At 42.5% G+C, this 14,251-nt stretch overlaps 1 protein-coding gene across 1 annotated transcript in view; it reads left to right on the forward strand.

Annotated features, from left to right (window-relative positions):
- STK3 (serine/threonine kinase 3) overlaps positions 1-11,899 on the forward strand; it is a 280,535-nt gene extending 268,636 nt beyond the window's left edge. The window contains exon 11 of the mRNA XM_045006079.1: positions 8,690-11,899. Coding sequence (XP_044862014.1) covers positions 8,690-8,848 — 159 coding nt within the window. The 3' untranslated portion in view covers positions 8,849-11,899. The remainder of the gene's footprint in view (positions 1-8,689) is intronic.
- Positions 11,900-14,251: the final 2,352 nt, after the last annotated feature.

Raw genomic sequence — 14,251 nt, forward strand, 5'->3', positions numbered from 1 at the left:
AATTGCTAGCAGATGGGAAAATAGATGACTCAGAATACAGTATTAGCAAGCCATATTTTTTCAATCAAAGGCCTTTAATAAGGCATGTAGCATCTGTAAGATTCATTTAAACAGTTGCTAGGAAGAATGTGTTTTTTCAAGTAAACACAGCAAACTTTATACAGATTATTTTTTATTTGAATATCTATTTTATTAACAATTTAAACCTTGAAAAAGCATTTTCTTGTTTTCATCTCACCAGTGTAACAGCAGTGTCCCATCATTTAATTTGATGGACTGAAAGGTTGCTCTGATAACTCATGCAATATGAAAGCTATTAATAAAATCTAATTTTAGCATATTGAAAACATCACAGGGCTTTTATTTACCTGTTAGTTGTCAAGGGCAGCTTAAGACTGTAGTGACCTGCATCCACCAAAACTGTGGCTTTCATCCCCTGAAAAGTTTGGATGCCCTCGATATATGCTGGCCAAGTGGAATCAGTAACCCCCTCTCTGCCCCTAGTTCCTGTCTCCCAGGCCCCCTCACTATGAATCATGGCATGATGTGACCTGCTGAGACCTCCTCACATCTGGGTCTTGTGCCAGAAACTGCTGACAAGCCAGCAGCCAAGATCCGCACACTGAAATGCCTGCTGCTTACTGACTCTGACAATGGGACCTAGGTGCCACTGTACTGCTCTTCTCTTAGCTTTTATTTCAAGAGAGTTCTAATACCTGTGGGAAGAAGGCATACCTATTTGCACACTTCCCATTTTGGCCTGAACTACCCCCGGGGGCTTTTGTCCAGGACAGCAAACACCTGGGACTGCGTTACAGAACATGCAATAGTTTAGGTCAGCCTGGCAGCTTACCTTCACCCAGCCAAAGAGGGAAGAATTACTCTCTGAAAAGAGCTCTCATTCTGCTTCACTGAAAAAAACACTGACCCAGTTGAAGTTGGTTCTGGTGGGACCCAAGACATTATATTAAAACAGTAATAAACAATGTTTGTTTCACTTTCCTTGAGAGTTTGATCCAGTCACACAAATGGAAGCCCTGGAAGTTCTGAGGGATGTCTGGGGTCACTATGTGAAGAAAGAGATCCCTCTTCCTTATGGCTGGTGAAGGATGTCTGGGCCCATTAATGACCAAGAAAATCAATGTTTTCTACAGAGAAGACAATCTTCTGACCTTACTGAAGTGTGCCATAGTCCAGCAAGCTCACATGACACCAACACTTGATGCCCATGATTTTGCCAACTACTATCCAGTGTCCCTTAGAAATTCCTTGGCTTGGCGAACGATTATTCCTTGTCTCTTGGCAGATGTCATGTTTAGAGAGTAGGGCTTCAGACTCTGGTGTGGCACCTAAAGAAGGTTGAATTTCCATGCTAGCATCATCCTGCAAGGAAGGATGGTCTAGCCTGGGATTCGAGATACTCTGTTCTGCTACAGGTTTCCTGCATGACCTTGCATGAGGATCCCCTGTATTGTTGTGGTATGTGAGGATCTTTATTTTGAAGCTTTAGCTAAATAACTGTGGAAGAATACCCAAGTTGCGCTTGTTCAGGGCTTTAGAAAAGCTCTTTTGTATTTTAATTGGTATCTTTTCAAATCTGCTCAGGGCCTTCCTACCTCCTGTGTTTAATTTCAGAATTCAATGCCATTATTAATAAAATAGACTGTTTGTTTGTTCTATCATTTTATGCCACACATTGTACCAATTTTCATCAAAATGTTGGCTCCTGTTGTAATTTGATCATGCCCAAACCTTTCTGACACATGAATGTTACGAATAATATTTTAAGGTCTTTTTGTTTTCAAGCTCTTCAGTTGTTCCAAATATCAAAAAAACAAAACCAGAGCCTTTTCTCCCATGAGACCGTCTGCTAGTCCAGTAGTTGATCCACTGCATTCTCTTGACAGTAAGTACAAAGGGAGTCACAGAATGGTTAGCATTTGGGGTTTCCAGTAGAACCTACTCTGCCTGGATCCCTCTCAAATGTTCTGCCTCTGTGTGGGCAGTAAATGGCTACACAGGCTTTCTTGGAGCCTGTCACAAACAAGTTGGGAGACCAAGGCAGATGCAAGCAAATTTGCAGCCCTCTGCAAAGTAATTTAATTAGCCACCTTTCTGCAAAGCCCAAAATTCAGTGTGCCACCATTCCGCCGCTCCTCTACTCCAAACTCCTATGACAGATTGGCTGGGGGGAATATATGGGATGCGGCCAGACCTGTCTCTCCCAGAGATGAAGCAGTTTAAAGATACTGTCAAATTAGTGGTGCCAAGGTTAAAACAACCTTTTTCATGTCTAGAAACTAACCTACTCTCCTCCTGTCCCAGTCCATCCCATTAACATGAGAGCCTGGCATAAATTGGACATCAGAAAGCAATAAGAATTTAAAAGCAAACCAAATGTTTTGTACAAATACCCTTTGTGTGGCTCATCCAATCCACTATCAGGGGAAGAAGATTCTCTAGAGTTCCATTGCAAAGTGTGTATAACACTGCTTATTGGAAGCCTACAAAATAAAAGACCTTCCTTCTGCACAATAAAACTTAATGTACATTCAGTGCAATCTAGAGCTGAATTGTGGGTGGAAAAGCCATATGCCCTAGTGGAAAAAATAGAGAGAAATGTTCTGGTCCATAATGCACACTTTCACTAAATGCTCTAGGCTGGGGCTAGATACTCCACTTAGCTCAGGATGAAGGGGGGTGTTTAGGGAACTGTTTATGGCTGTATGACTCTTTTCTGGCCAGCCCCACCCTGTCTTAAAGCAGTCTAAGGGACCTTATACTATGAGAAGATTGGTGTAGCATAGCTCCCCTCCACCAGGCTCCGATTCTGACACATCCTTCCACCAGCAGGCCCCCTATGCCAGGGAGGGGAGGAGGCTGGTGTAGGAACTGGTGTCAGTTGCATTACATCAATTGCTTTCCACAAGGAGTATTCTTTATAGCCAAAATCTGGCTACTTTGCACCAAAAGGAACAGAGCAAAATGGCCTGAACAGAGCCCTCTGGCCCTGGCCCTCTAATTATTTTTTATTTATTTATTTATGTATTGGCGGTAATGTGTCCTGAGAGTGCTTCATGCTGTAGAATAGATTATTTAATATAATCTCACCATGGATACCTCTTTCCTTCATTCCTTCCCCATTGCTTTTCTGCATTGTTAGTGACTTTCCCTGTGGCTATTGGATTAGCAAATATGCCATATAGGGGGAAAAAGAAAAAAATGTCCTACATGCTATTTTTTCTTCTTAAAGACTACATGCCTACAAGTTCATATCGTCCCTATTATAAGTGTGTGTGTGTGTGTGTACAATGCATTCCTAATGTTGCAAGTTGTACTAATTTGAACTGCTGTTTACCACAGTCAAATGATAAACTAATTAGCATTCTGGAGAGTTACAGCAGTGGGGGTAAATGCTTTACCAGAATCCCCATTCACTGAGGTTAGCAGCAAGAGGATTCAGTCCATCAGTTGCTGGATTGTGGACAGACAATCCTGGAAAAGAAAAAATAGTTTTATTTTACTGGGATTGGTGGGAAATAGGGTTGCCAACTTTCTAATTGCACTAAACCGAACACCCTTGCAAGAGGGGTCTCAGGGGTGGGGCAAGAGGTTGGGGTGCGGGAGGCAAGGTGGGCTGGGGGAGGGCTCAGGGCTGGGGCAAGGGGTTGGGGTGCAGGAGGGTGTTCAAGCTGTGGGCTCCAGCCATGCGGCGCTTACCTCAGGTGGTTCCCAGTCAGCGGTGCAGCAGGGCTAAGGCAGGCTCCCTGCCTGCCCCAGCTCCACGCAGCTCCCGCAAGCATCTGCCATGTCCGACTCCTAGGCACAGTGGCAGCCAGGTGGCTCTGTGCAGTGCACGCTGCCCGCACCCATAGGCACTGTCCCTGTAATTCCCATGGTTCCCAGCCAATGGGAGCTGTGGAGACGGCACTAGGGGCGGAGGCAGTACACGGAGCCTCCCTGGCCACCCCAGCACCTAAGAGTCGGACACGGCAGCCGCTTCCAGGACCCGCGCAGAGTCAAGGCAGGCAGGGAGTCTGCTTTAGCCCTGCTGCACCACCAACCGGACTTTTAACAGCCCGGTTAGTGATGGTGACCAGAGCCACCAGAGTCCCTTTTCGACTGGGTGTTCCCGCGAAAACCGGATGCCTGGCAACCCTAGTGGGAAATGAACATTCTATTGTCCTCAGATTTAAGAAGCTAGACAAGCCTGTCTTGATTACTGAGCTCCTAGAGTTTATCAGCATTTTAAAAGCTATCAAAATGTAATTTAAAGGCTTTTTGGTTTCCTATGGCCTTCATGGCTCAATGCATAAGAACTCCTTTCTCTTCCTGCTGATGTTGGTAGCCCTAGGAGATCCTCAACAGCAAACTACATGGTAAATTATTTATGGTGATTTAAATTGTGAGCTGTTTGCAGTTAGAACTAAACTAAGAGCATCCACTTCCATTGCTTTTAGAGTTGGAATCAAAAGGAAATATTTCCTGTTTAACTACCTTTTAATTAGTATCTTGCAAAATTGAAGCCTTTTCCATTCAGAGTTATCCTCTCTTGTAACAGTAGTGAAAAATTAGAATGGTTTCAATTTCTTAGAGTTTTTTCACTGTAAAGTAATTGCTCAAGGAATTTTTTTATCAGGTAGAGCAATATGCTGCTTAATCACACAGGGCTCTATTCAACAGAAAACAGGATTTCTGCCTAATCCTGTATAAATAATGTTGATAGTAATCTTGATAGAAGAGCCTTTTTCTGCCTCCCTCAGTTGATCTCTAGACTTTGCTGATCATTCAGTTTGCTTTTTACCCAAACAGAGGGAAATTTCATGAAATGTTTCCCATAATTTAAAAAAAAGGGGAAGCAAAATAAAACTATGTAACTGAATTACTTCTGAGTAAAATGAGGTTGAAAGACCTCTGTGAGACATCAGTGATGTGTTAAAAATAACATAATGCGCAGCATACTTCATTTTGTGGGATGTCACTCATTTTAATCCCACAGTTACTTACATTCCACACAATTTAGGTGTTCCCTTACTTTCATTGTTGAAAATTGCTTGCATCAGATATAATGAACCAGGTTACTGAGACAATAGGAAGTTAGTTACCCTAAAGGAACAAATCCCACAACATTTTAAGTTTCCTGCATGGCTAATTTTTTATGTACCTCACTTAGCATCTTTGTCCCATGTCGTATCACATGTTTGGGCCTTGGCAGGTGTGCTATGTAGTAACTTTAGTATAGGTGGAAGCCAAGAAGTAACTATCTTTGAGTTAACCAAGGAAGCTTATATAAAGGTCAGAATGATAGTTGTATGCAGTGTTGTTGTAGCCATATCAGTCCCAGGATATTAGAGAGACAAGATGGGTGAGGTAATATCTTTTGTTGTCTCTCTCACCAACAGACGTCCCATCTTGTCTCTAGAATGATACTTAGCAGTTTGGGATATCATGACAAAATTATTGTTTTATAGAGAATTCTGTAAACACTGATACAATAGCTTTTCTATGGCCATGCCTGCTTCAACGCACCTGATGACTAGGGGGCTGGAGCACATGACTTATGAGGAGAGGCTGAGGGAACTGAGATTGTTTAGCCTGCAGAAGAGAAGAATGAGGGGGGATTTGATAGCTGCTTTCAACTACCTGAAGGGGGTTCCAAAGAGGATGGATCTAGACTGTTCTCAGTGGTAGAAGATGACAGAACAAGGAGTAATAGTCTCAAGTTGCAGAGGGGGAGGTTTAGGTTGGACATTAGGAAAAACTTTTTCACTAGTAGGGTGGTGAAGAACTGGAATGGGTTACCTAAGGAAGTGGTGGAATCTCCTTCCTTAGAGGTTTTTAAGGTCAGGCTTGACAAAACCCTGGTTGGGATGATTTAGTTGGGTTTGGTCCTGCTTTGAGCAGGGGGTTGGACTAGATGACCTCCTGAGGTCCCTTCCAACCCTGAGATTCTATGATTCTATGATGTCAGATACAAGCCAATTCTGCTTTCTTTTTTCACATGAAGTGCCTTGCTTGTTTATATTCACTTCTCCCTTCCAGTGTTCAGAGTGGTATCCATTGATACACACAAGTATTCTAATGGATTAGATCCCTTCGGTGACCTGACTGAGATCATTCTGAAATCCCTCATTCTTTGGAAATTTAGATTCTTTAAATTCACTTTTTTCAAATCTGTAATTTCCAGCTTAACTGCCTGTGGTCTTCAAGATGCATTTGTTTCTGTTTCCTTGTTCTGTTTCTGAGATTTAAATAAAAATGCACCCATCACATTTCTCCCTGCCCGGGTGTACAAAATCTTTTGTACAGCAGTAGATGACCAGTCTCAAATGATAGATAAAGAGACCCAAATCCTCTTGGTATGTTTATAGTGACTATCCAGAGAAGGCAGTTGAGTACCCAAGTCAGGTCCAGGGCAGGCTGTAAAGATCATATGAAAACCTCATAAAGATCTGTCCTGAAAAAAAGGTACACCCTACAGGCAAAAATTTATACTTGGATCCCATCAAGTAGTTCCTTCACTTTTCCAGATCTCCAAAGCTCTCCATCCTCTCACAAATAGGTTTCAAAAAGAAGCGTTAAGGAGAATTTAAAAAAATAGGAACTCCGTGTGCCCTCTTAGCTCCTACACTTCTTTGGAGTCAGTTGAACACACGCCTATTAGGGCCATAAACCCTCTACATTGTACCCTAGATCCCTTTACATTGAACACCCATCCCAATCTTGCTCCCTAAAAAATGTCCAACTCACATGATTTTTAATATGCCACTTCCAGTTAATAGTTGACAAAAACAATAAAACAAAAGCTGCTTGTCTCTTTCCCCCTAAATTAATGGGTGTCTTGGTGGCCTGGCAATAGTGACCACTTCCCCCCCAGCCCCTTTCTGGAAGTAGGGCAGAGCAACTTATCCAACTGGAATTTAGGGGCAACGCCTTCCCTCAGTGGAAGCCCAAGTAGCGAGTTGTGCCGCTGGGAAAGGAATCGTAGCCAACAGGCTGCAGAGCACGTTTGGGGTGCTCCGTGGCCAGTGCTGCAGCCTTAGATTTTCAGAGTTGAAGATCTATTGGCCCCAAATGACTCCTTTGGTTAGAGCTTGGTTTGAGGCACACTGGGATGTGCACTCTGGCTTGGGGCTACAGGTATCCTCCACCTGGCTCTTTCTGAAGAAATGGCAGAACTGTACCTGTTCTGCTATCATACGACCCTTTGTCCCTGTGGAGGTGTGGGAAGGGGGGCAGGATTTACCCTAATCAGTAACTCTTCCTTAATGTCTCATTTTCACAGAAACTTTAATGCTAGAATTGTCTTGCATGACATTCTGCTTGTTTTGCTCTGTTTTTTGTTTATGGTTTTTTATTAGTCTCTGCTCCAGTTCTCTCTGTGTCTAATTAAAGTTCTGACACTCCATTTTTTTTTACTACTATGTGTGATATAGTGTATTAGTACTAGTCCTAACATAGGGAGATGGACTGTATATAGCAATAGCAGTGTTGTTCATTTGTATGCTTCAGATGCTGATAGAGTGATCAAAAGTAATATTTTATTCCCCAAGGAAAATAGATTACACTGTATTGATGGAAAATTGCCCAGGATTCATGAACTCAATATTGACTAATAAACAGGCTGATTCAGAAAATGTTTTCTTTTTTTTTTCTGACCTAGACAATTGTTAGGTGGTGTGTTTGTTGAGCATGTCAGAACATTTACTTACATTCAGACAAATTATAGACTGTCCCTTAGGATGGGGCTTTGTAATTTATTAAATTCCTTCTGCCATCTGAACTGTGGTGATAATCTTCGCAACCAGCGAAGTGCAGTTGGCACAAAAAGGACTCTGACAGGAATGTGAAGGGCAGAAAGACATCTTGCTGCCTCAGGGCAATAAAAATGAACTTCTCCATTATTTGTTTTCAGTTATGAAACTATGAACTGTGGATTCTTTCCGGCAAGCAGAGGCATGGAAAGTCGTGCCTGCAATGCCCCACTGGCTGGCACGAATCCAGCTTTGGTTAGTCACACCAGTCAGCATGCAAATGAGCCTCATTATTATTAATTTTTAAAGGACTCCTGAGCAATTAATGACCTGTTCAACATTCTGAGAAAATGTTAATGTGCTGCTTAGAAAAAAAAAGAGGTTGGTTATAACTAACTCCTTCCCATGAATTCAGGATGTTGTTGGCGTGTATTATTTATACACTCTGTTGGCAGTTTGCCCTGTGTAGATATGGCAGTGATCCATTGAGGAACACAAGAGCCTTTTAATTCTTATCAGTATTAATTCTTACCTTGACTGTCTGGCATAGTACTATTTGTGGATGTTGTCTATCTTATTATTAGGGTTCCACAGGAGACTGTAGCTCAACCAGTCATTTTTGATTGGGTGTGGTAATTATCCTGGATACCATCATATCCATAGAATTACATCCATAAATTAACATGCATGCTTTTTACAATCTGATTCAACACAAGGTATATGTCTATTTGCAGGGTATACAGAAACTGCTTTGAATCAGATGTAAATGGGAATGTATGTACTTTCATGCTACTACACTAGTTGCTATTTTTGATACTTTTTTCACTTTGCCAAGGTAAAATAAACTAATGATTAGTACTAACAGTTATCAATCTTTTGTTTGTTGTTGGAAGCATTTTATTAAACATCTTTGCTTTACTGTTTGTTGTTTACAGTTAAAAAACCTAAGTTTAGAAGAATTGCAAATGAGGTTAACGGCTTTGGACCCTATGATGGAACGAGAAATTGAAGAGCTTCGTCAAAGATACACAGCGAAGAGGCAGCCTATCCTGGATGCAATGGATGCAAAGAAACGAAGGCAACAGAATTTCTGAATTTGTCTTACTCTCAAAGATAGTGCTAGTAGTCAATATGGACACTTGTTAAATTGTAAATCGGAAGGAATTCTATAGTTATGAGAGGTGTTTTTAAAACTTTAAACTGTGCTTCATAACCAAGCAAACTTGGATCAGTGACAGAACATGTATATGGTGTTCAGCAAAGATGGTGGAACACAATTAAACTCTTCTGTGCATTTACCACACTTCTATTTTCAAATATTTAATGTAATAGAAGTTTAATCTGTTTAGTGGTAACTGTGTTGTACAATGGGAGAGTGTTTAGGATATCTGGAAGATTTTGAAGTGTTTCATGATTGTGCAGCACTACAGGGCCTTATGTTGCAATATATTTTTCTCCCATTTAGTAGCATATTTATTATATACTCATAGATGATTGTATTTATTTTTATGCCCATTTACTTTTTAAAACTTGGGGAGAAGGAGGGTGTTAAGATAGTTGTGGAGAGAAGGGCCAGGTTAGTTTAAATTGAACGTGGGAATGTAATAAAAAAAGAAACTCACTGCTATATTAAAGTCTTGATTCAGTGCAGCATTTATGCATGTGCTCAAGTTCCACTGACATTGATAAGTTAAGCATGTGTTTAAGTGCTGCCCTGAATCAGGGCCTATGGCTGTAAATGAGTCACACAGTTGCTACACTGGAGAACATTCATGTAAGGGTCAATTCTGTCACCCTTACTTACATTGAGTGGTCTCCTACTATGGAAGGAAACAAGTGCCTACTTAGTTTTAATTTTTCTATAGTGCAGTCACACCTATGGTATATACTTCTAGTTGCTATTGCAATTCTTACCTTCTGACCAGTTTCAAACATCATTCTGCACCGTAGTTTTGTAATGAAGCAACAGCTACACTTTTTGGCCAGTGTTTTTTACCTGGTTGGTTTGTAGTAGGTTTTTGTTTGTTGTTGTTTTGTATTGTAGACATGTAGCTATAAGGGACACTAATTTAAAAGCCAAAGAAAATCAATGGAAAACCTGTATTAATCTGTAATAAGCCTCCAAAAGAAGCAAAGCTTTGTAGTACTCCTAATCCTGCATTCATTGAACACTCAAAATTCCCATTGTCTTCTGTAAGAGTTTTGGGTGCAAAAGGAATGCAGGACCAGGCTCTTGTTAATATCCGTGTCCATTTTTTGTCTCTGGTTCATGCGTGTAAATATATGGTAGGTGAAATATATATCACATTGCAATAAATACATCAGTCATTTGTATGAAAATGTGATCCACTTTCTGAACTATCGACTGTGGTCACTATTAATATTAATATTGCCACAATTTTTGCCTTTTGCCTAATTAACATTATTGTGGTATTCAGATATTTCCCTAGAAATCAGACATAATGATAATTACTTGCAAAATGCAGCTATACAGATTTTAATGGTGCCCAGGGTTATGGGCATCCTTCTGTTACATGTTTAGTAAACATCTTGCGTCTCTTGGCATTTACTGTAATCAGATGTGGACCATTTATACTGAACCATGAGCCTTTGGAAACCATGCATTATCTTTAAACAGTCTAACTAAACAAGGAAAATAGAGTTTTAAACTGATCAGCATACGTCTGACCCTTCTGGGACCAATTCTTTTCCTGGAGTTGTATATGGCCATTGTTATCATTTTTGTTTTGTGTGTGTGTGTGTGTGTAATTCCAACTTGTAAATCATAAATTCAAATACATTTTAACTGTGGCAGTTAGAACAACTGACCCTCGTAGATTCATAAATTTTTTAAAATGTGAGCTGCCTTTTAAAAAGAAGGAAGAGAAGTAACCCTTCAGAGAGATCCAGAAAACCTACAGTAAATCAAGATGCCCCAACATTGTGCTTTTACTGCCTCACATCTAAACAAACAATGAAGTGATGCATGGTAAAATCTAATATAGTTTATGAAAATGACAGCATAGACTTCTGAATATAGACCTGTTATTTCAAATAAATTTCTAATTCTTTGCTTTATCTCTTCTTTAAATTCATTGATGTGTATGTACAAACTCTAAGATATAATATATGGAAAGAATGTATGGAGAGCATAGACTCATCAAGAAGGAGAGAGCCTTATTTGCTCTTTCCCACTGTGCCTTGTGGGCAATTAACGTCATTGTCCAACTATAGCCTCTCTGCATCATTGCTAACTTTCTCTTCCCATATTTTCTCCCATTTGCCCCACCAAAAATATCATATGTTGGTTTTGTATGTGGTAGCATCATCTGCTTACACACTGTGTTCAGAGTTGGTGCCTTCTGGAAAATTTTCCAATTTAGTGCACACCGTGTGTAATACTTACCCAGCGGGGGCCCAGGTTAAAGGCCACTAGACAGGCTAGAGCTTTTCTAATGACATCTGAAAGGCATGAGGGCATAAAGCGCATCCCTTCTCTATTGGCAATCTACCTGCAAGCCACACTTTCTCTCCAAATGAAGCAACCCAACTGAATTTTACACATACACAGGAGAAACGCCAAAAGTCATGGTGAAAATTGGAAATGGAATAAGCCACCTGGGATGGTGAAGTTCATTGCTTCTGAGATATTGTAACTTAGATGCAGGAATTTTCTCTGTCCAAACTTGATATCCCCCAACTAATATAAAATTCAATAACTCTGATGCCTGATGCAATGAGTGAAAAGCCTCTCAGACTTCAGAGGGAACTAGATCAGAACTTTAGTTATGTGCAAGAAGTAAAATGTAGAAATAGGTTTTATATTAGAGAGGGGTACTTTTATGTTTTCCTTTCTCCTGTTTATTTACTAAATCATAGAATCCATGTTCATGCCACATTTATCTCCACTGAAGAATGAGCATTTTCTGTAAAGGAAATCAGGTAGCACGCGAAATAAGACATTGTAACATCAAGCGTTTCAGTAAATCAAGGAGAACTACTGACACATTAAGAGTCAGTAAGATTTTAACCCAGCATTTTCTTTTTTTGCTTCCCATTTTGTATGTTTAAGTTTAGTACGTAAAAATCTTTGAAAAATAATTACTTACCACTAAACATCTGAATAAAAACTTATTTTTCGCTTATGGGTGTTGTGTTGTTCACTCCATCTCAAGCTAAATCATGTTAATGCTAGTTATTGACATTCACTTAGTGTGCTTTAAGTTTCAAATTTCAAAACATTGCTTCCTTTAGTGCTAGGGGCCTGACTTTCAGAATTGCTGAGTACACCAAACTCCAATTGAAGTCAGTGGTACTCAACACCTCTGAAAATAAGGTTTTGAAACCCTATCCAGCTCAAGGTATCCACGCAGGCATGAGAAGCTGGATACTAGTGCAGGAGGTGGATGGTTTATATAGGACATAAACAGATCAACCCAAGTGTCCGCTGCTTGGGAATGAAAGAGGTTGCCTGGGGGTGAAAGTTCACGTAGTTTCTCTCCTGCACTGCAGCTCCATATGCTAGACCTGTCTCGCTGCTTCTTCCCTACAGGGCTGTTGCAGTCTACAGGCATTACTAGATTGCTAGGGCTGTAGTAACCACACTACATGTGATCCCCTCCCTCTCCCCCAAGAAGAAGAAAGGGGCAGATCTTGGGCCAAAAACTTTGTTGTATCCCACCCCCCAGATACAGGAGGCTGGAGAGGTGAAATTGAGAGATGCTACATGTCACAATTTCAGGGAACTGCACCTTTGCTCCCTGCCCCCATCCTCCATGGTCTGCTGCAGGAATACTCTCTTGGGGCTCAGGCCTTTATCCGTCACCTTTCTCTGGGCAGAGACCTGCGTCCCTCAATCTCCTGACCAGGGGTTAGCCTTGCTGCCCCCTTGCAGTTGCACTGTGATTATCTCTACACTAGCCTGACTAATGTCCAGCCCCTATGCTTTTCTTTCTCTCCAGGAGCTGTGACCAATGTAAGCCAGCGCTTATAAGTGACCAAACAGTTCTTCCAGAGCATGGTACATTTATCTAAGGATAAAAACATGCAGAGAAAACAAAACAAAACAAAAAAAGATCTAAATGCATATTTAAATGTACCAGAAGTCACTCCTCAGGCTTTGGGGATCCTGGGCAGGTTCAAGTCCTTCCAACCCTTCCTGATAGGGTTGCCAACTTTCTAATTTCAAACACCCTTGCCCTGCCCCTTCCCCAAGGCCCTGCCCCACTCACTCCATCGCTCGCTCTAACCCACCCTCGCTCACACACGCTCATTTTCACCAACCTGGGGCAGGGAGTTGGATACAGGAGGGTGTGAGGGTCCTGGTGGGGGGCAGGCTCTGGGGTAGGGCTGGGGATGAGGGGTTTGGGGTGCAAGAGGGGGCTCCAGGCTGGGGGATGGGGGCAGGGGGTGAGGGCTCTGGGGTAGGGCCAGAAATGAAGTGTTCAGGGTACAGCAGGGGACTCCGGGCTGGGGAAGGAGGCTGGGGTGTGGGAGGAGGTGAAGGCTGCGGCTGGGGGTGTGGGCTCAGGTGGGGCCAGGGATGAGGGGTGCAGGAGGGATGCGAGTTCTGGGAGGGAGTTTTGGTGCAGGCGGGTGCTTGGGGCTGGGGCAGGAGTTGGTGTGTGGGAGGGGGTGAGGGGTATGGGCTCCAGGTGGCGCTGACCTAAGGTGGCTCCCGGGAAGCGGCGTCACGTTCCTCTGGCTCCTAGGTGGAGGCATGGCCAAGGTGCTCTGCACGCTGCTCCCACCCACAGGCACAGCCCCCACTGCTCCCGTTGGCGGTGATTCCCATCCAATGGGAGCTGCGGAGCCGGCACTTGGAGAGGGGGCAGCATATGGAATGCCTGTGGCCACTCCTCTGTCTAGGAGCTGGACATGCCAGCTGCTTCCTGGGAGCCACATGGAGCAGGGCAGGGATCCTGCCAGCCCCGCTGCGCCACCAACCAGACTTTTAATGGCCTGGCCAGTAGTGCTCACCGGAGCCGCCAGGGTCCCTTTTTGACCGGGTGTTGAAAATTGGACACCTGGCAACCTTACTTCCAGAAGGTTTGGCCTCTCCTTGGACATAAGATCATGTCCATTTGTTGAAACAAAATGAAGGCCCTTCTGTCAGGTTAAACTCAGCCTTTTGTACCAGAAGCCCTTTCACTGGTCTCTTTGGGTCCTTTGTACCAGTCTGAACCAGTATATGCAAACCACACCTGGATGAGGTACTTCCCTGCAGCTGTATACAGTCTCTCTCTCTCTCTCTCTCTCTCTCTCTCTCTCTCACACACACACACACACACACACACACACACACACACACACACACACACACACACACACACACACACACACACACACACACACACACACACACACACACACTTTTTAGTTCCTGGAAGAGCTGTGGTAATCGTTCTTCATGAAATAGGCTACAATCCCTATCCTGCAACGATACACATAACCTTTGTAAAGTTAATACAATGGTTCCCAAAGCTACTGCATGTGGT

The sequence above is a fragment of the Mauremys mutica genome, chromosome 2, assembly GCF_020497125.1.
Source record: "Mauremys mutica isolate MM-2020 ecotype Southern chromosome 2, ASM2049712v1, whole genome shotgun sequence".
Classification (NCBI taxonomy): Eukaryota; Metazoa; Chordata; order Testudines; family Geoemydidae; genus Mauremys; species Mauremys mutica.